Source organism: Vipera ursinii (assembly GCF_947247035.1).
Source record: "Vipera ursinii genome assembly, chromosome: 1".
Lineage (NCBI taxonomy): Eukaryota > Metazoa > Chordata > Lepidosauria > Squamata > Viperidae > Vipera > Vipera ursinii.
The window spans coordinates 271,299,165-271,322,473 of record NC_139512.1 but is presented as its reverse complement, the minus strand read 5'-3'; the positions used below and the strand labels follow the sequence as shown (position 1 = coordinate 271,322,473).

Here is a 23,309-nt window from a genome sequence, read left to right as displayed (position 1 = left end):
TTCACTAGGGGTAAGACCAGGCATCAGCATCCTGTTAGGAACCATGTTCCCCCCTCTGCCTGCTAGCAAGCCATGCTGGAGGCAACCCCCTCCTAAGGAACCCATCCCTAGGATCAACACAGAAGCCCTTAGCAGCACAAGCCATTTAGAGGTTGGCAACAGCTAACCATGGCCAAGGTTGGCAAGCTGTCAGAGTTTGACATGTTGCATCCTGAGAGGTAGAGTTTGTACATGTCACGAGTCAAGAACTATCTGCAGGCTAACCAAGTTAGCGAAGATGGCTTAAAGGCCACAACGCTGCTGTGCATATGTGGCCAGGCGACTTTCGATATAGCTGAAAACCTGAAAACCTACACTAGAGTCAGTCGCCTACTCTGAGCTCAAGAAAAAGCTCAAGGAACATTTTGAGCTGAAGCTCTCCATCATTGCATGTAAACACGTGTTTGAGCAAAGGGAGCAGCAACCAGGAGAGTCTGCTGCTAAATTTATAGCCATGCTATGACAGGCGTCCCGGCTCTGCAATTTCACAGACCTCGAAGAGAGACTGAGAGACCATTTGGTATGCAGGTTGAGGAACAGGGACCTTCAGCAGAAGCTGTTTGTGAAGGAAACCTTGATGTTCCAAGATGCCCTGAAAGAAATAATGGCCGAAGAAGCTGCCAGGGGAGCTGTCAAAGCCTTGCAGCCCTCCAAGAACACTCCCAGCCCAGAAACCGTCCACCATGAGAACGCCAAAAGAGACAATGACCCTGACATGAACAATGAGATTGACCGGCTGCAGAAGCTGCCAGAAAGAGGGCAGCAGCCATCTGAGAAGGCAGTTCCCTTCACTTGATGTGTGGGCTGTGGAGACAGGCGTTTGGAGTCCAGGTTCTGTACAGCAATATGCCAGGCATGTGGCAAACAAGGCCACATCACCGCCGTCTGTAAAGGTCACCAGAGGGACGTTCCACAAGAAGAATTCCCCAGAAAAGGTACAGGGGCCCCGGGGCAGAACAGAGTTGGCTATTGCTCCAGTAGAAGGAGCGTTTTTAGAACAGGTGCTCATCGCCCCCTTAAAGAAAAGCTTAGGCTTAAGGTCAAGCTTCAAGGAATTCCCTGCCACATAGAACTGGCACAGGGTCAGCCCTGTCCATAATTTCTCAAAGAACTTTTAACAACATTTGCAACTGTGCAGGAGACTAGCGAACCAGTCACTGGCTCATGACTCAGGTGAAAACCAAACCTAGGTCAGCACGACAGCGGCTTGGCATCAGAGTCTTCAAGCACTGTTGAGACTCTCAGAAGAGGGGACGGCAAGTCGCTCCTGAATGCGGAGTCTAAAACCACTGAGCGAAATTGGCAGATGGTCCTGACTTCCAGCTCCGCAGAATCTGTTCCACCAATGGATATTGGCTCAGGTCTACCTGGACAAACCAGCCAAAGAGACTTGGGTCTACCTGCAGTGAATGGGTCCCACAGTTCCGGTCTACTCAGCCTGGCAGGCGAGCTGGTAGACTGGGGACCTCCCGAGGTTCCGAGATGTTCAGAACGGTCACAAAAGCCACGAAAGCTTTTGCAGGACTATGTTCAATACTTGACCTTGTGAACTTTTTAGGGGGAAGGGGTGTTATGTACTGGTGTAAATTACTTGAAAACCGTTATTTATAGTAACTGCTGTGGCTGTTTAAACTCCAGACTGCTTGTCTCCAGAATTGTTACTTGTGTTTTTGAGTGGGAAATACTGCTTTAATTCCATTGGCCGCCGCCTAGCAGTGGTCCATATAAATAGAAGTTAAGCGGCAGTTCGTGCTGCTTCTGTGTTAATAAATGTGTTGTTGCTTTTCACCACTGCCTCGTCAATGCCTTTACTATTATTAAAGCCTGTATCTCCTTCTGCCAAAGCCCAATGGCATGACTGTTGAGCAGAGGGAAAGAACATTCCAATGGAGTTAGTTTCTTAGATTTAGAAGACCACCATCAGCCGAATTGCTATTTATTTGTTTGTTTGTTTGTTTGTTTTGTTATTCTTGAGGGATCAGTGATGGTTTGAACACTTTTTTCCATAAGAATCAACAGCTGGACATGACAAGGAATTAATATTAAGTATTGGCTATCAACTGACAAGGAGATAGATAGAGAAGGGTTTCTTTCTCTCTCTCTCTCTCTCTGGGAACTAAGCTAGATAAACGTCATTCAGAACTGGTTTAGGTAAAGTAGATCTTGCCTCTTTGTTACATATGTTGGTTGAGTTATATATGATGGTTAACCTCTGTGATCATCTTCACAAATATATTTATATCTCCAGTGGAAGAGAATATGTAGCTCAGAGTTAAACCTTGGAGACCATGGTGCTGTCTGAATTTTGGTTATTATGGGGTGGGGGTTGCTATGAAGAAAATATCCCCAATACAACTGTACAGAAGAGATGATAGGACAATGGTTCAGAAAAGTGTTGACTCTATGATTCTAAGCTCCCCTTCTTTCCATTCATGAGATTTATGGTTCTTATTTGTTTTAAGTTTTATATTGTCTCCCAACTCCAAATGATAGACAACAACTAAAAACCCTGCAAAAGCCTCCTTCTTAAAATGCCCAGTGCATAGATGATGTTACCTAGTTGGGTAATAAAACATCTGCAAGCAAACAACCAAGCTCAGACAGCACCAAGGACTTCACATTTACAGCTATTTGGCTTGCTGAGACAGTACTTTAAAGTTAATGTTATTTTCCTGGACACCCATCAGCATGTTAATGATTATGCAGCATACTAAGATGTGCATCTCCACTGATAAACAGATTTGCAGCCACATTTTTGCTTCTGGAAACAAACTTGGGTTAAGGTTTAGGCTTGCATCTATTCTATATGGTCATGGCAGTGTTTTTATTTTTTCATGCAATATTCATACATCCATTCATCCATGCACTGGATATAGTTTAATATTAGTTTCTAATTTCATAAAGTCCCAGCAGAGAAAAATCAAAGGAAAAGTTAAAATATTAAAAATGTTATAAGAAAAAGATTTTTCTCAGAAAGTATCTAACGCCAGTTTTGAGATATTGGACTATTATCAAATATATAAAAATGTGTTCTTATAATGCATAACTCATACAGAGATTATTTACACATTACATGCATATTGCAGATAAATATTTAGGAAAAATATTTTAAATAGCTTAAAAATATAAATATTTTCCCTCATGTTATTCATTTTGCTATTGAAAAATATTATTTGAAAAGGTTAGTAGAGACTCCTTTATATCCTGCTTCAGTGAAGAGTCAAGCAACAAATTAAAGCAATAAAAAGGAAAATAAACTAAGAGCAATCCCCCTCCCCTGTCCACCACCACCAGTCTTCACAACATGGAGATGTATTAGCCCAGGGGTCTTCAAACCTGGCCCTTTTATGACTTGTGGACTTCAACTCCCAGAATTCCTCAGCACCCCTGTATTAGCCAAAAACTTCTTTCATCTCAGAAAAGAAGAATGGATTTGTAATCTTACACATCTGGACTATGTTAGGCTGGAGGATGCTGCTCTAGATGCCATTATAAAGATCTTTCTTTCTCCTGGAAAATGTTAATATATTCTGTCCTATTTTGGCATTATTACATTCAGCGAAAATCAGTAAGCAAGACAGGGAAGCTGCACTGCCATCTTGTGCCATTAAATTTGCAGGCTAATGCAAAGGAATGAATAGGGTACAGCAGAGAGCTCCCTTCCTTGACTGTGTTAATAAAGACTGCTTCTTTGATGGGGAGCTTGGAGGCAGAATTGGCTTGGTCTTGGCCTTGCTCTTCTGGAAGGGTGGGAGACTGACATGGACAGAACAAAAAGAATGGCTAGATTTAATAGGCATGACTTTTGCTACTGATTGGAATACAGAAGAAAAACTTAGGCTAATGGATTGGAAAAGGGCGTAAGGCGAGGACCAGAAGAGATTACAGAGAAAAAAATCAGGGCAGGTGGATGATTATGGAAGATAAAAGAATAAGCATCCAGCCTTCCACCCTGAAGGATGAAATTTTCAGTCAGAATCTGAAAGCCCAGAACAATAGAAATACCTGGACAATGCCCACAATTTCACATTTACAAAGAGAAGTGTCAAAGTTGCATAAATGCAGTGCTTTTTTTATAAAAGAAAAAGGTGCCGGAACTCACACATGGCATACAACCCACCTTGCCTACCCTACAAGGTTCCATCCAAAAAAGGTACCGGAACTCCGTTCTGAGAATTCTACTAGAAAAAAAGCCCTGCATAAATGTACTGGTAATATATATTTTACTATGAGGCAAGGGTACTCCTAGATTATTTCGCCCCTTCTTATAGATGGAAATGAGAATATATTTGAGCAAACAGAACTCCAGGTTAAACTAGAGCTGGATATCAATTAGAATGCAGTTGTGTCTTCTGTTGCAACAGAAGGACACAGTGGGCAGTTTGGCGTTTCATACTGGGTGATTTCAGTCAACACCCTAAGCCAGGATTTTTAAACCATGCTTTACTTCCCAGAGTCCCTGGTTCCAAATAAGGCTAAATTACGCTGAGCCCCAAAATCTCAAACCATATTATGGCTTAACATTATATATAAACTAGATACTATGAACTTTAACTCAGACAGAAGATCATCTGAATGTTTACAAAGGCGAGCATTCATTTAATATAACTATTTCAAATTTCTACTATGGATAAAGACTTGATATTTTTTTTTAGCCGAGAAGAGATGGTATTTTGTTTCTTACAATACCTGAGACTGTAAAATTGCCTCATTCTTTCTTATCCAGTTCCATTTTTGTTCTCTAGCAGCTATTATAAATAAATAGCCAGTTTCTGAGTCATGCCCATGTTGTATTGAAAGGAACGGATAAGGAATTATAATAAAAATCTTTATTTTAAGATGTTTTTATAATAAAATCCTTTTTGAAAGAAATTGTTTGCTCTCTTGACTAATTCTGTTAGCATTTCCTCCCCATGACAGTTCATTAATACATTCTGTTTGTTTCTGCAATAATCTGATTCTTTAAAAATAAAACTCTCCAAAATGTTTATTTTTATATGTATTTTCACACAAAGTAAACAGTCATAAATATTTTTTCTCTCAAAGTCCAGAAGTTGTATGCAAATTCAAATATAAAAATAAATAGCATTTTAGTGCATTTTGGAAGATATTATGAGCCAGAAAAATAGGGGAATGGTTTTCAGTTCTTCCAGATTTTTTATCTGTTTCCATTTTTTTTCTAGAACTAAATTCTCAGGGGAGCTTATGATGTAGGTTTTTTCAATGGCAAATGATTAGGACCTCATTGCTGATTATAAAATGTTCAATATTGTTATCTATTCTCCTGTCTCTAATTCGGCAATATTTATTGATATTCTTTGGACATTTTAATGCTGTTCCTTTGTTTTTAAAACTTAATAAATAAAAAAGATAAGAATTATAAAATTATCAGAGTAATTATTTTAACATTTTATATTGGTCCTCAAAAAAGAACAAAAATGGTATTAAAAAACCTGTGGGAAATATTGTATTCCTCATAACATAACATTCCTCAAAGGACAAAAAATAATTAAGCATAACATTTACCTATTCTTGTACATGTAGTCTTCCTAAACTCATGGTTCTAATAATTGTTCTGCACCACTATCATAACAAAAAACTAAATAAATTTTAAAAGTTGACATGGATTGCTATTTCAGGGCATTTTTTTTATCCTGCTAATCATTCAGAATTGATAGTTGCATACCTGCTGTCTTGAGAAGATCCATTGCAATTACAATATTTCCAGAAGTTCCTGAACTGAGACCTTCAAATTCTTAAACTTTGATGAATATCAAGCATCAACTGAATTTTATTCAAAATAATAAAAAATAGCTTAGCTTACCATTACTTTCTATTCTAGGACGAACCACTTTTGTCTAATAATACCAATCTAGAAATAACACTATGTAGAATCCCATGAAATTAGCCAAGTATGAATATTAAACTAAATTAGTTGGATCATGATAAAGAGGGTAATGATAGTCTCAAATATCATCTCCGTATTATACAGAAGTGTGTGTAAACTTTGTTTTATAAGGTAAGAAATTCATCTAATTGCCCTACAGTTACTTGTGCATATAATTATCATCCCACAACATTCCTTCCTTCTGTTTGAATAAAGGGAAAACCACAGAAAAGTCTCTATTAATTTCTTCTTTCAATGGAGACTGCATGAATAGAAAAACTCCCAAGATTTTTTATCAGGCAGAGAAAAAAAATGATGGAGTGAATGAATCATAAGGTTCTGCCGTATCCACACAAAGTTCAGGGAGAGTTTTTTTAGAGAGTCTTGCACTACAATTCATAAACAATGTGAGGCCTATTTTTTTTTAGGGAAAAGATTCAGTCAGCTGAAAGCTGCTGAAATACAATATTTGTCAATCTGTTGGTTAAAGTGCTGTTCTATGCACAGCCTTCCAACAACTTTGGCAGATTTGCAGGGTAGTTTGGGTGAGTATTTTTGTTAAGCAGAACAAGAGTCAGGGAACCACTGAATTTGAAATGGCTTTAAGAAGCTTTTCCAGGTGACTTACCTGTCATATATTGGACCAAGAAAAAAGCTCATTGAGACAAAAGCACTGTTAGAAGATTGAGAGTGTTCAGTTTTAGTCAACCACTGAGCATAATAGAATCTCAGTTTATTAAAAGGCCCATAATGCACAAAATGAAGTCAATACAGAGCAATGTCTCTCAAGGCTGAGAGAGCAATCAAATATCTGTTGATTCAAAGAAGCAGGAGCAGGCTTAGAATTTAAACACCTGAGATAGCAATTTTTCTTTATGTACAGTATAGTTTCTTTCTTGTCTGTATTAAAGATACCGATCTTGTTGTGCGATGCATGTGAGTTTTCTACTGAGTACCTCATACTGAATAAAGGCTGAGCATCTGGAGAGCTGAGATTTTTAGTTGTCTCTGTGAGAAGCCTAGTGTACAAGTTAGTAAAGGTTTAGTAAATTCTTCATTGTGTGACTGTATTTGCACAGAATGAAAAAATTATTGCAAATGTAAAAACAGCCTTTCCAAGATTTGTTGATAGCTCACTGTGCTGTCTGATTATTTTATATGCACATTATTAGCGAGCAGAAAACAAAAATGAAAGGAAACCAGAAAGGCTTATAAGACTGGAGATGATAACAGCATGTCAGAATATTAGACTGGTTGCAGTTTCAGAGCAGCAAAGAGGAAGAACAAATCCCTATTTCAGATTTTGCTTTGCTTAGCTTCTTTGATGCAAAATATTTTTTTGAACACATAGGTTTTGGGAGAACGAGGAAGAGAAAAAGAGAGTGTTATAGAGGTGCATTGTCTAAGTACTTACTTTGGGTTTCCAGCGCCTGGCTTCTTTCTCCGGAATATGCTGAGGAAAGTGTTGGACCTACAAGGTGTCTTGCCATCCCCGACATGCATACGCACCACATCTGAAGTGGTGAAGGCACTGCGGACATTTCTTTCGGGCTTTGCAATGATGATATACATCTTGGGAGTGAACATGCACCCCAAGGCAACTGTCACACTCAGGCTCACGGCAAAGCAAGTTGTAATGATCTTGTAGTTGCTCCCAAAGTATATAGGTACAAAGGCAAGCCAGATGATGCAAGTTGTGTACATAGTGAAGGCAATATACTTAGCTTCATTGAAATTGGCGGGCACGTTGCGAGTTTTGAAAGCATAGTAAGTGCAACTCATGATGAGGAGTCCATTGTAGCCCACTGGGGCAACCACGCCTAAGTTGCTCGTGTTGCAGATCAGAAAGACTTCCTTGATATTGGGGTAGGAAAGGATGGGGAAAGGGGGCTCCATGATGATCAGTGTAATCACCAATGTCAGCTGTACGCTGATCAAAATGGAGGCAATGACCACTTGGGCCCAAGCACTCATGAAGCGTGGCTTGCGGGTGCAAATTTTTTTCTTGCTCCCTGCCAGAATGCGTGCAATTCGGTTGGTTTTTGTTACAAGGGCAGAATAGCACATGGCAGCGGAAAGCCCCACCAGAAGACGCTGGAGGTAGCATGAAGTGACAGTGGGCTTAGCAATGAGGGTGAAAGGGCATATATAGCCAAGGAAGATCCCCGCAAGTATTATGTAGCACAGTTCCCGGCTAGAGGATTTGACGACGGGAGTGTCCCTGTACAGTGCAAAGATAAGGGTAACAAACATGGTGACGAGGATGCCCAGGCAAGAGAAGACCACAGCTACAATGGACTCTATGTCACTCCACTGCAGATACTTTACAGGGATAGGTATGCAGCCTACAGGATACAAAAAAGAAAAAGAAATGATTGGATGAGCAGACAAATATAGCCAAATAAAAAGCTCCTTTGGGATCATTAAAGAGCAGTTGCATAACAGAAGTGATCCTGCATTCATATCATAACAAGTGATTTTTGCATAAAAGACAGTGAAAAGCTTCATCTAATTATGTCATTTCATTGGCAGAACAAAATCTGCCAACAGAATAGATTATCCTTCCTCCTTCCAGCTCCCTGGGTATTTGCTAAATCTGCTCCACGAATTTGGACAAAAGAAAGAGGAAACACAAAGGAAAGCCTACCGCACAAGTGCAAGTCCTCTTGTGTATCATTGTTGTAATTTCTTACTCCACATAAAAAAGAACAGACTCTTCTTAATTTTTCACGGCAATTTGAAGAAGAGTTTTAGTTCTCAGAATCTGTTTATTTCTAAACTGTATACTTACAACTTCAAGGTCAACGAACATCCCTAGGACAGCAGTCAGACCAAATAGATGTTAGTTACAGTTTCTATTTAGTAACACACAGACAAAATTAATTCTCCTGCCAAGATATTTATTCAGCTTCTGAGACATTTACAGTATATAAGACAGTTAGATAGCAGAGGCATCTTATTTTTAAAGTGGTTGGACATTTTGATTATTGCTAGACAACATTCCTGACTATTAAAAGCAACATTAAGAATGGATTTTTAAAATTCTAAATAGATATCATGCATTTCAGTCCTTATTCTACTTGACAGCATTATCTATATAATTATTTGTCTGCGTAACTTGTAATCTGGACAGCCAGTAATCCAGCAGCTTCAGTTTCATTAACTGTCAAGGTGATGCATTTTTAATTTGTTTGTTTTACCTAAATGAAAAACTCTGCATTCACTTTCTAGAAAAAACAGGGATAAAAGATCTACTAGGTTAAGGGTACATGAGTGGGATGCATCATCCCATTTATGCTGATTGCCCAGTTTAGGTGCTAATTTATTTGGTCAACAGTGATGAGTTTGATAATGTAGGCATGAGTATGTAAAGTTTTAAATGAATTATAAATGCCTGCTGAGCAGAAGAAAAAGCCAAATGAATTTCCAAGAAATATAGGAGTTGGATGGTTTAAAGCAGTTGTTGCCACCTACAGTTTTACTCCCTCACAATGTTCCAATAATCTCAACGCTGCTCTGCAACTATAATGACACATGTGGTGAAAACTAGCAGTAAATTTTAAACTCTTACAAATACACAGCTACTTCAAGTTTTGGAGTGCAGAAGTTGCATAACGTCAATCTCATTTATGATTTGACCACCCAAAATAAACGCCTGCTCTTTTTTTTAAAAAAAGAAAATTATTCATTCAAATTATTTGTAGTTTCCCAGGTGGTATAACTAACAGCAATGTACACACACATAAAATTCCTACTAAGGGTATTGCTAAAAACATTCCTGGATTCCTATCTTTTCTCCAGGAACGCAGTAGCAAGAATAGCAATTCCTCTTCCTCTTTTTTCCTACAAGAATCTTGCACCTGTACCTTGTACCTTGTATATGGCTGACTGGGTTGAGAGAGAGGGGCTGACCCAAAGCCATGCAGTGAACTTTAATGGCGGTGGGAACTTGTCAAGCTGACAAGTTCAGTATTTTTAATCACTGAGCCATCACACTCCTTCAGACTTTCTAGCTGCATATATTAACTTGGAATGATGATGGCTTCTTTTGACTGTTTGAAGAATTTCACTGTTCCTTTTTGCTCTTACTACACAATTTTAACTGATGCCGTCGATTTTTAACCTTGCTTATAAATTATCCTAGTAGCAATCCACATTGTCTTATTGTCAGATGTTTCCCCATGATGTTTAACATTTTGTTAAACTTGAATTGAACTTAAATGCAAAAGCTTATATTCATATGACTCCTATTCTACAGCAGTTGCATTGCTTGCCAATTTACTTTTTGAATGCCAGCTATGATTCACAAAAGTGGTTCAACTAGAATCAGAGGACAATGACAAGGTAGACTAGGAAGGTCCAAACAGAAATTTGACCTACTTTCCTCTGAGATTCTTATAAGAGTTCTGCCACTTGACTAAAGGACCTAAAGTAGATACCATGAGTTGTCTTTAAATAACAAGATTGAGAAACATACAACAGGAGGATTGTGTACCCCTTTTCTCTCCTCTGAGGATCACAGCTGCCCAGAAGAAAATGCCTGAAGTGTACATCCCCCTATTGAAGTATCAATCTACAGATAGTTCTCGTTTAGCAATCCCAGTTGGTAATCTGTGGGACTGGTAATTCAGTTGTTAAAGGAGGCAGTTGCTAAGTGAAACTCTTACTGTGTTTATGATCTTACTTCGGCTTTCTTTTGCTTTACAGATCTATGAATGTCATAAATGTGAGGACTGGTGGCAAAGTTACTTTTTCATCATTGTCATAAATGCGAATGGCCACTAAATAAGGCAGTTGCTAAATGAAGACTACTTTATGGACATTGATATTTTTTGTATGTGATGTGCAATCAGACACATACTTTTGTGACTGTCCAGGTATTGTACTTTTTCTGTCTATTCATTATACACCTTGCTTTGAAATTGAATTTAAGAAGGAAAATGGAAGATAAATAAGTACAATAAGCATTATTATTTTGGAGTAGTTATTGTAATACTATTATTGTAAAGATTTGCTCATACCTGTCAGATCATCATTAGGCCACCATCCCAGTTCACAGGCTTTGCACGTGAACTCATCTGGCACAAATTCATTCTCCTTGCAAGCTGTACAAATCCAGCAGCAGCTCACTTCTCCCTTCCTTATAACCTACAATAAAATTAGATAATTGTTTTTACATGAAAACCTTTTAATGTGGTTTTGGAATACATTGTCCCTCTAGCAATATAGTGTATGACGTTATGAATACAGTCTCATAAAGTAATAGCAATAGACAGATTTTAAAACCTCTATCGTTGACTGAACTTATCTGGACTAAAATAGCTCTTCTGCAAGTAAAAACAAAGTGCTTGAGGCTTTGAAAGATCTGCAGCTCCATAACAGACTCAAGGCTTTCAGTCTAATTGTCCCAGGGCTTCTTACCCTGGTATTCACCAGAAAAAGGAGTCAAAGTAGCAGAGCCAGAGAAGATCTCATCCTAAAACTATTGACAGCGAAGTTGATCTATTACATTCATCTATAAAACAAAGGTTTATCCTGTCTGAATCTAGGGGCTGTTGTTCATCTCTGTTTCTTAGCCAATGGAGCCAACATCATCCAAAGACCCTTTTGTGCTCATGTGGACAGCATGACTATACACCAATGCATAGGTGTTACCTTCTTGTACCTTCCCACTAAAGTGGTACCTATTTATCTACTTGCATTTGAACGCTTTCGAACTGCTAGGTTGGCAGGGGCTGGGGCAAGTAACAAGAGCTCACCCTGTCATGTAGCACTCAGGTCTTGAACCTTGGTTATCAGCTTTCCAGCTGACAAACTCAGTGCTGCTGGGCACTGAGCGCTCCCTACCATCTATAATAATTGCACTCATCTATTACATAGTCAGAAGAAAGCAATATTTTAATTTAATATGATATGCAAATCCAGTTCAAGTAAAGACTGAGCTGCAGAGACTAATTGTCTGTTGCAACATAGGGTCATTTTGTAGGTCAAACGCAGTTGGAAAGTAAAGAAATTGATAACCTGAAAAGTATATCTCGATTGAAACATTAATGAATGAAAGTGAATATACATGTTCCAAGATAATGTTGCAGAATCCAATCTGGGTTGGTCACCATACACTACTTGAGTATTAGTTAGTTTATAAAAATATTAAAAAGATTTTGCACTTGAATCTTCATCGGAGTCCATTTTTTTGGAGTAAAGAAACTCTACTTGAGACCTGCCAACATCTTTAGCTAAAGCAATTTAATTTTAATTTTAATTTATTAATATTTCTATACCGCCCTTCTCCCGAAGGACTCAGGGCGGTGTACAGGGCAAGAATAAAACACAAAGCTACAAAAATTAAAAAGTAATTAAATACATGCCCATAAGGACCCAGATTGCTGGGGGCAATTAAGCTGACTTTGTAATAATGCCGCTTGGGGTGTGTGTGAAAGCCCTAATAAGCAGGCATATACATAGAATGAAGGCTACTGCTAAGCTTGTAAGCCGCCCTGAGTCTTCGGAGAAGGGCGGGATATAAATGGAATTAAAATAAATAAAAATAAAAAAAAAATAAATAAAAAACAATAAATACATTAATAAAACCCCAATAAAATGATAGTAAAAACCCCACCAATCCCCCCTCAGGCCAGGCCGGCTTGTTCGAACAGGTATGTTTTCAGATCGCGGCGAAAGGAGCGAAGATCGGGCGCCGTCCGGAGCTCAACCGGTAACTGGTTCCATAGCTCCGGGGCGCCCACAGAGAAAGACCTCGCCCTGGGGGCCACCAATCTACATTCTCTGACCGGTGGCACCCTGAGGAGGCCCTCTCTGTGGGAACGCACAGGGCGGAGGGAAGTTGACGCCGGCAGCAGGTGTTCCCTAAGGTACTCCGGACCCCTGCCATGTAGGGCTTTAAACACCATGACTAGTACCTTGAATCTCACCCGGAAGACAACTGGCAACCAATGCAGCTCACGGAGCAGAGGTGTGACATGGGAGTATCGGGAAACTCCCAACACAACTCTCGCGGCTGCATTCTGTGCCAGTTGGAGCTTCCGGGTGGTCCTCAAGGGCAGCCCCATGTAGAGAGCGTTGCAGTAGTCTAGTCGAGAGGTCACGAGCGCGTGAGTGACTGTGCATAGATCATCCCGGCTTAGATAGGGCCGCAACTGGCGCACCAGGCGAACCTGGGCGAAAGCCCCCCTAGTCACAGCTCCTATGTGGTCTTCCAGGGTGAGCCGTGAATCTAGGAGGACTCCCAAGTTGCGAGCCCTATCTACGGGGGGTAATAATTCGCCCCCATAACAAGAGGTGGAATGTCCGAATAAACCCAGGATGAAGGTATGCAAAGCCACTCGGTCTTGTCGGGGTTGAGTTGAAGTCTGTTCCTCCCCATCCAGACCCGAACCGCCTCCAGGCAACGGGACATCACGGTGAGGGCATCACTGGGGTGGTTTGGGGTCGAAAAGAAAAGCTGGGTATCATCAGCATACTGATGATACCCAACTCCAAAACCACGAATGATCTCACCCAGCGGTTTCATATAGATGTTGAACAGGAGAGGCGAGAGGACCGACCCCTGAGGAACTCCACAAATAAGAGACCTCGCGGTCGACCTCTGCCCTCCTGCCAACACCGACTGCGAGCGTCCCTGGAGATAGGAGGAGAACCACTGTAAAACCGTGCCTCCCACTCCCAATCCCCCGAGATGCCGCAGCAAGATACCATGGTCGATGGTATCGAAAGCCGCTGAGAGGTCTAATAGGACCAGAACAGAGGAATGCCCCCTGTCCCGGGCCCTCCAGAGATCATTCACCAGCGCGACCAATGCCGTCTCCGTGCTGTACCCGGGCCTGAAACCCGATTGGTACGGGTCTAGATAATCCGCTTCATCCAGGACCAGAGGGAGCTGATGTGCCACCACACTCTCAACAACCTTCGCAAGAAAGCGAAGGTTGGAGACAGGACGAAAGTTGTTCAATACAGCTGGGTCCAAGGCAGGCTTCTTGAGGAGAGGCCTCACCACCGCCTCTTTCAAGACAGCGGGGAAGCTACCCTCACTCAAAGAAGCCGATATAACTGCCTGGAACCAGCTGCGTGTCCTCTCCCAGGCTGCATAGACCAGCCAGGAAGGGCACGGGTCCAATAAACATGTGGTGGTACTCAGCCTCCCCATGATCCTGTCCACTTCCTCCGGAGTCACAGAATCAAACTCCTCCCAGGTGATATCGACAAGACCACCCGTGTCCTGCTCGACAGACTCTGCCCAGTCAGAGTCCAGACCGGTCCGAATCTGAGCGATTTTGTCCGACAGATGCTGGTTAAACTCCTCGGCACGACCCTGCAAGGGATCCTCCCTCACCTCCTGATTCAGGAGGGAGCGAGTCACCCTAAACAGGGCGGCCGGGTGATTATCTGCGGACGCGATAAGGGTGGCGAAGTGGTTAGACCTCGCCTCCCTTATCGCAGCGAGATAAGACCTAGTGTAGGTTCTTAGTTGCAAAAGCAAGGTCAGTATCTTCAATTGTAGCCAGTTTGCTTGTCTAATCTGATGTTATATGAAAGAGCAAATAAAGTATTACTAACAGATATTTCAGTAATAGATATTCCCCTTCTGTAACACTGCAGCTTTTTATCAGCCATCCTCCACCATGTAAATGGAACCATTGTTCTGTCAAGCTAACTTTCTATACATTGTTTGATTCTCACAGTTTTTTTCTTTGTGCTTCATGCCAAATGAACATGGTAGGTAGCAAATTGTTTTTATCAAGATACAAATGAAGTCAGCAGGTAGAAGTTTTGTTTGAACAGAGATTTTGTTTTGCAGCTCAAAGCTGCCTATGATGTGACAACAGGGGAAATGCAGTGTATGCTTTAGTCTCCATGTAAGGGAATTGGAGTTACGTAACATAATTAGCTACCATATCGTTCAGTAAATGTTACATTCTAAAATATGATATAGCAATAGCACTTAGACTTTTTTTATTGAAAAGTTTTACAATACATTTTAAAATACAAATCATCGATAAGTGACTGGTTTAATTTAATTTAACACAAGGGACATTATTAAATCTTGAGGGTCATGATTTGTTATTTGGTTGGCATGCATATTTATTGTATGATAAGAAGGTGGATAATGTGTTTAAGATACATATTTTAAGGTATGCTCTGTTGCGAGTTTGAAAAAAGTATAGACATAAGTTAAATTATAAGATACCAATTTGGGCAATACCTAAACATGCAATAGAAAATATAAATGTGGGATTCAAACAGGATGAGACTACATATAAGGAAATTTTAAGTCTAGAAAGGAATGTATGGCAATTAAAGCCATATAATATTTTAAAAGAAGGAAAGATTGTACAAACTTGGTTCCAGTATGGGCAATTACAGGCAAGATGGAAAGAGGACCAGAAAGCTGGCTTTTCAATGACTGATGAAAATTTGGTAAAACAAATTAGAGATCAAGGTCAAGCACATATTAAAAGGATATATAATGCATTGATAGAAATTGACTCAGAAACGGAACTTGTTAAAGATTGCATGATAAAGTGGGCCCAGAATTTTCAAGAAGTTATAACAATGGACACTTGGGAAAAGATCTGGGTTACAAATGTAAAATTTACACAGGCCCAAAACTTAAGAGAGAATTTTTATAAAATGTTTTATAGGTGGCACTTAGACCCTAAAAAATTAGCAAGTATGTATCCGAACTGCCAGCCTAAATGTTGGAGGTGTGGTTGTGAGGATGCAACATATTTTCATATATGGTGGACTTGTAAAAAGGTTAAAGCTTTTTGGATTAAAATTTGGTGGAATATGCAAAAGATATTTAAGAAAAGGATAAAGTTTTCCCCGCAATTGTTTTTATTGGGTATTATTACAGATACTACTGTAATAAACACTAAGTTGATATTGAATCTAATTACAGCGGCAAGACTTTTAGTTGCGCAATACTGGAAGAAGGAGGAATTGCCGACTATAGAAGAGTGGACTTTGAAAGTTTCCAATTTGGCGGAAATGGCAAAGATTTCGGCATATTTGAAAGATCAACTGCAACAGAGATATATTGTGGAATGGAGAAGATGGATTGAATATATTCAGAATAAATATGGGACTAAAAATTTTCATTTAGCATTTGAATAAGTAGTTGATTTTTATGATGTATGATTAGTCATTTGTTACTTTATTAATATTATGATTATGGAGAGTTAAAGTCTGATAGAACTTAAAGTGTTATTTTTATTGTTAGCATATTTTAGTTTTTGTTTTTATTATTATACCCTATATTCAGCTCTGGGAAGTTGGGGAGGGGGGAGGGGAGAGGAGGGGAGGGTTGGGGAGAGGGGAGGGGGAGGAGGGAGCACTTAGACTTATATACCACTTCATAGTACTTTACAGTACTCTCTAAACAGTTTACAGAATCAACCGATTGCTCCCAACAATCTGGGTCCTCATTTTACTGACCTCAGAAGGATGGAAGGCTGAGTCAATCTTGAGCCAATCAGGATCAAACTCCTGGCAGTGAGCAGAGTTAGCCTGCAATACTGCATTCTAACCACTGTGCCACCAGGGCTCTGCAGTGCCAGATAGGGGAAAAAAAGCCCATGGAAAGTCTTTTTAATAAGGCAGAAGGCTCTGTCTATATTCCTTTATTCAAAAACAGGAATACAAACACTTATTAGAAAATGAAACAGACAATGTTCATGAAACAAATAGGATTTCAGTAGTAGGATATGATAGCAAGCCTAGGGAAACTGGTCAACAATATATTTTAAGGAGAACACCTCATTTTCAACCCAATTTGTAGTTATGACTAAACTAGGTTTGATAAAAGAGCAATTGTGGCAGCACCACCGCTCCTAGTAATGCCATTAAGACAGGACTGCAGGTGGGACAGAATGAACATGAAGGTCCTAACTAACACTTTTTGAAGTAAATAAATCCTGATTTACCATTCAGTAAAGACACCCCTTCCCTCTCTTCATCAGATCACCAGGAGAAACTTTTCAAGCTAAGGAGACAAATATTATCAGCAAGAAATCTAAGAGCGGCTAAAAATGCAGGATTAAGACGGTAGCTATGAGACAAAAGTGTTCTATTTACTAGTGTCTTTAGGGAAGATAAGGGACGCGGTGGCTCAGTGGGTTAGGATGCTGAGCTTGTCGATCAGAAGGTCGGCAGTTTGGCAGGTTGAATCCTGAGTGCCGCATAACAGAGTGAGTGCCTGTTACTCGTCCCAGCTTCTGCCAACCTAGCAGTTTGAAAGCACGTAAAAATGCAAGTAGAAAAATAGGGACCACTACAGTGGGAAGGTAACAGCGGTTCCATGCACCTTTGGCGTCTAGTAATGCTGGTCACATGACCATGAAGACGTCCTCGGACAAGCGCTGGCTCTTCGGCTTTGAAACGGAGATGAGCACCGGCCCCTAGAGTTGGAAACGACTAGCACGCATGTGTGGGGGAATCTTTACCTTTACCTTTACCTTAGGGGAGATAATATTGCTGAATAAAAACATGACAAAAATAAGTGTTTGAAAACACCTTGAAGGAAGGACTTGAATAATGCAAGATTTAGTCCCAAGATCTCTGGGACTAAAAGTCCCTGTTGGTGATGTGATATGATTTAAAGAGAAGAAGCAGAAGACCTTAAAAAATGCCACATATGCTGCATTCCTTAAGGTAAAGTTTACGACATCTAACAGAAAGAAAAATGAGGTCATATATACTCTGCAAAATCTGGCATAACAACAAAAATTGTCCACAAACTACTGGAGTAAAATATTTATTATTTTTTAGGGCTGGGCAATATTCTGGATTTTAAGAAGAAAATGTGAGAGGACCTGAGTTAGTTTAAGAGCCGCCATGGCACAGTGGTTAGAATGCAGTATTGCAGGCTAATTCTGCTGATTGCCAGCTGCCAGCTGCAGTTCAGCAATTCAAATCTCACTGGCTCAAGACTGACTCAGCCTTCCATCCTTCCAAGGTCGGTAAAATAAGGACCCAGATTGTTGGTGGCAATATGCTGACTCTGTAAACTGCTTAGCCTTAGAGAGTTCCGTAAAGCACTGTGAAGCGGTATATAAATCTAAGTGCTATTGCTATTCCTATTAGAGCACCTATTGGGAATACCTTAAACCACTGTGTCTTTTCCCAGGATCAAGTGTCAGCCATGACGGGTCAAAGGCAGGAGCCCAGAAAAAGATGCAGCTTATTTAAGTTATTCCTGGCAGTGCTACGAAGGCACTGACATGCATTCTAAATCACATATTTCCTTTCAAATTTACATCTCTGAATTATTATTTTTATTGAAAAAAGATGCTTTTAAACCTCAAAAATTTGAAGAAGGCTTCAAATGAATACACCGCTATTGCAACGGGGTGGAGGGATTCTCCAAACTATTATTTCAGTCTTCCATACTACAAATTGGTTTCCAAGTATTTGGTTCTAAAGTCCAAAACCTTTTGGATCATATTAAACAATGAACATTGAACATGAGATATTGATATTCATTACCAATCTCTTCCCCAAAAGGTGGACTGTGTGATTCCCAGGAAATTTGCAATAGAAATGTGCTCAATTTGTATTTTTTACCCTGAATGGAGAATTGGTTTTCATAAGGAGGCTTGCTTTGATTAAGAATTTTGCCTTAATCTAACACTGTTACACATAGATTATTTAAGAGTAATTATTTTATGATTACATCTATTTTATTCAACAAAAGTACCTCCATAGGAACAATTACCTTAATTTGACCCTTCAAACATGGATCACTACATACAGACTGGACCATTTCAGTTCTGTTCATTTGAATTCGGTTATCATCGATATTCAAGACTCCTTCATGCCAAGTCCCAATGTGGACATAATCATAATGGTTAGTTTCTATGTGTTGCAGGTTCATGATGTCATATCTAGAGAGCAGAAAGAAAAAATGTCTAATTAAAAAAAACCTGCCCCAGGCATTAACATCTCATTTTCTTCTCCCTCAGTCGAAATAAAACAAACCCCTTTCCTGGCAATACACAATTTAACATCACTTTGGAAATTTAACACTTTGGAAAATTTAACACTTTGAAAAAAAAAAAGTGCAAAGAAGAGCAACTAAGATGATTTGGGGGCCAGAGACAAAAACTAGACTAAGCTGTTGTACATCACCTGTCAGAGACGGTGTAAGTTCTACTGCTTGAGCAGGGGGCTGGACTAGAAGACCTCCAAGGTCCCTTCCAGCTCTCTTCTCTTCTCTTCTCTTCTCTTCTCTTCCCTACCCTTCCGTTCCCTTCCGTTCCCTTCCGTTCCCTTCCCTTCCCTTCCCTTCCCTTCTCTTCTCTTCTCCTCTACTCTACTCTACTCTACTCTACTCTACTCTACTCTACTCTACTCTACTCTATACTCTACTCTACTCTATTCTTCTTTCTCATCTCCTGAAGAAGCAGGTCTGTGACTCAGCATGTAGTCCTCAATGGAACTACAGCAACATGGAGAGAAGTATGCAGTGGGATACCTCAGGGTTCTGTCAGTGCTCTTCAACATCTTCATCCAGGTAGTCCTTGACCTATGGCCACAGTTCAGTCCAACATTTCTACTGCTAAGCAAAATAGTTGTTAAGTGAGTTTTGCCCCATTTGACAACCTCTCTCGCCACACTTGTTAAGTGAATGACTGTAATTGTTAAATTAGTAACACAGATGCAAAGTGAATCTGGCTTCCACATTGACTTTGCTTGTCAGAAGGTCATTAAAGGAGATCACATGACCCCAGGACATTGCAAACATCATAATAGGAACCATTTGCTAAGCATCCAAAGTTTGATAGGGATACTGCACTGGTCGTAAGTGTGAGAAGCAGTGATAAGCCACTTTTTTCAGTACCGTTGTAATTTTGAACGATCACTAAATAAATGGTTGTAAGTCAAGGATTCCTTGTAAATGATCTTGATAGGGAGACAGAAGGAGAGTTCAGCAAGTCTGCAGAAAAACACCAAGCTGGGAGGAATTGCTAATGCTTTGGAAGATAGACTCAAGATTCAGAAGGATCTTGACAGACTTGAGCATTGAGCCCTATCCAACAAGATGCAGTTCAGTTCAGTATGGAAAGTAAGATTCTACACTTGGGCAGGAAAAACAAAATGCAAGAGTATATAATAGGTGGATCCTGGCTCAACAGCAGTTAACTGTGGGAGGATTTAGGAGGATTTAGGATCAACAGTTAAGTATCAGCCAGCAGTGTGGTTTAGCTGCCAAAAAACCCGATGCAGTCCTAGGCTGCATCAAGAGAGGGACAGCATCAAAATCATGAAAAGTGATACTACCACTCTATATCATACTAGTGAGGCTACACTTGGAATACCCCATCCTGTTCTGATCATGAGCAAAGTGTTCCTCTGGATAGGTTCCATTTAATAGCTACTCAAAGTTTCCAGGAATTTCCATGTCTGAGCATCACTACCCTAATTTTAACCAGATACAAAAAAGATGCAAGATTCTTTTATTATAACCAGTTTCAATAAAAATAGTTTTAGTCTTTCTGTAGAGTTGATTCCTGGTGAAATTTACCTGATAGGCCAAGGGAAGGCAACCTTGGCTCTTTTATGACTCGTGGACTTCAACTCCCAGAATTCCTGAGCCAGCTGTCTCAGGAATTCTGGGAGCTGAAGTCCATGAGTCATAAAAGAGCCAAGGTTGCCTACCCCTGTGCCATTCACATAATAATTGTTGGCTTGTATGTAATGATTTATTCCCTTTATCAGTACTTGAAAGGAGAATCTTATTCTATATCAGAGATAGATTTTGAGAGTACATTTAACTTTTGTGGAATTACTGGGAATGTGTACTGTAAAATTGCTATTTCACACCTCTTAGGGCAATCAAAGATGTCTTGTTATAAAATGCCAAGTGAAAAGCAAATGAAAAAATGCTTTATGAGAAATAATTAACAACCTGGGGATGTGAATAAATAAAATATGGTGCTGTATTAAAAAGAGTAAAAAATGTAAAGTAAGTATGTGTTGTCTTCTGGGTAAATTATATAAATTATACAGACAAATTATACAGACCAATTTCTATAAGCAAGAAAATGATAGTGAGGCAAAACCAGTTATCTATTAATCTGTGGGATGCCTGTGAACTTTGTTTTTGGCAAGGAACTGCTTCATTCTAAATAGGTCAATTCATATTGAATTTCCTAAGAAAGATAGTTTAGAATTGTATATCTAACTTATAGTTAATTAGATGCTTGTGAGATAATATTGGCAAGAAAGCTGCATTTTAAAGACCTTCACATTATTGACTAATCCAGGGAACCCTAATGGTTTATAAACAAACCATGAATTAATCCTCCTCCTCCTGCAACTGTCTGATGAATTTTCATAGGACTGGAGGAGATGCTACCCCCTTTTGCTACTGACATGTAGAAGTCCACTTCTGTTTCAATCTTCAAAGATCCTGCCTTCTGTAAATAGAAAGCTAACCTATTCATCTTGTGTTTGCCCCCAGCCTGTCTGTTAAATGGGTGGAAGTCTAAACAATATAGCATTTGCTCTGACTTAAGGAAGTTGCATAGAATGCACACCAAGAATATTGGAACTAAAAAATTAAAAACAAAAACCAACAAACAACAACAACAATAATAATAATGACAAAAAAGTCTGGATAGTGGATGTGGCAGTGCCTGGAGACAGCAGAATAGACAAGAAAGAACTGGAGAAGATAACAAAATACAAAGACCTACAAATAGAAATAGAAAGACTGGCAAAGGCAAGCAAGGGTAGTATCAATAGTAATAGGTGCCTTGGATGCAATCCCAAAACAACTGGAGCACCACTTGAACACCACTGGCATTGACAAATTCGCCATTAGTCAATTGCAAAAGGCGGCCTTACTAAGAATTGCTTCCATCCTGCGACGATATCTATAATACCATCAAACATCCACATCTGCCTATCCCAGGTCCTTGGTAAGGACTCGATAGGTAGACAAAAATGCCAAATCCAGTCTGAACATCTGGCTGACTGTGTGATGATTAATAATAATAATAATAATAATAATAATAATAATAATAATAATAATAATAATAATAATAATAATAGAGTTGGAAGGGACCTTGGAGGTCATCTAGTCCAACCCCTGCTCAGGCAGGAAACCCTATACCAGGGGTGTCAAACTGCCAGCTCGTGGGCCGGATGCATCATGCCGAAACCGCGCCCACCCCCTTGCCAGCAATGGAAAAAAAGTCATGATACATCGTGACACATCACGTGACGTTGCAAATTTGACACCCCTGCCCTCTACCATTTCAGACAAATGGTTGTCCAGTCTCTTTTAAAAACTTCCAGTGTTGGAGCATTCACAGCTTCTGGAGGCAGGCTGTTCCACTGGTTAATTGTTCTAACTGTCAGGAAAGTTCTCCTTAATTCCAGGTTGCTTCTAATAACTGGGCCATGGCTTTCGCAAATAGTTTCAAAAGGAAAGAACCACACAACAGAGCCTGAGGCTTGAGGCATGAGCCAGAGACGCCCTGTTGTCTCTTGGTTTCCATTGCCTGGATGTGTTTGCACAAGACCATCCGAGTCAGCCTCTTTGCTTTTGCAGGCTGTCAGGAAGTGTTTCCTGCTCAAAGACCTCCCTTACAAAAGATTTCGGGAGCTAGCTTGCACTTCTGTTGCCTATCAGTGAGAACAAGACTTATGCAAAAGGAAGTAGTGACAAGATGTTGAAACTAATAGAGCAGAATAGAAAAAGAGAGAGAAGGAATCACTAGCAAGTCTAGACAGACAAGCAGGCATTTGAGAGATAGAGATGAGAAAAAAAATGTTGTGGGTGGCAGACAGAGAAGTGTTTTGATTGAAATTCAGAACGAGGAGAAAACTGCAACCAGAAGCTGTGATTTTTATTTTCTATTTTTTTGGGACTAGATATTGTGAGAGGAGAAGAACAGATCTGTGGCTGCAGCACGCCTGGTGGCAGCAGAGAGAGAAGGAAAAAAGCCTACTTCTTGGCTGCCATCTACTGGTCATCAAGATTGTCACAGTCCAGATCCATTACAAGTAGTCCCCACTTACCGACTGCCTTGTGCAGTGACTGTTCGATGTTACAGCAGTGGAAAAAAACAACACTTTGCAATCAATCATCTTATTTATGGTTGTTGTGGCATTCAGCAGTCACATGATCACGATTCGCACACCCCACAAACATCTTGTGACAAACAGAATTAATGGAGAAGGCAGAAATAAAATCACAAGCCTCGATCACGCGATCTTTTTGCTTAGCAGTCATACCACTTTGCTTAAAAAGTGATGAGGAAGGGGAGGCTGTAAGTACAACATAGTCACGTGATTTTCTGCAAAGTGACTGCGTAGTTGCTTAGATGTGTAGCTGGATAACAACTAAGTTGCCAGT

General features: G+C 40.0%; 1 protein-coding gene across 2 annotated transcripts in view; it reads right to left on the bottom strand.

The window, feature by feature from the left end:
* Positions 1 to 23,309, bottom strand: part of GRM1 (glutamate metabotropic receptor 1) — a gene marked incomplete at both ends in the record, with an annotated part of 190,087 nt that overhangs the window by 13,879 nt on the left and 152,899 nt on the right. For both annotated transcript variants that reach the window (XM_083348727.1, XM_083348728.1), the window contains 3 exons: positions 7,341 to 8,271; positions 10,948 to 11,074; positions 18,660 to 18,828. In XM_083348727.1, the coding sequence (XP_083204853.1) occupies positions 7,341 to 8,271; positions 10,948 to 11,074; positions 18,660 to 18,828 (1,227 nt within the window). The remainder of the gene's footprint in view (positions 1 to 7,340; positions 8,272 to 10,947; positions 11,075 to 18,659; positions 18,829 to 23,309) is intronic.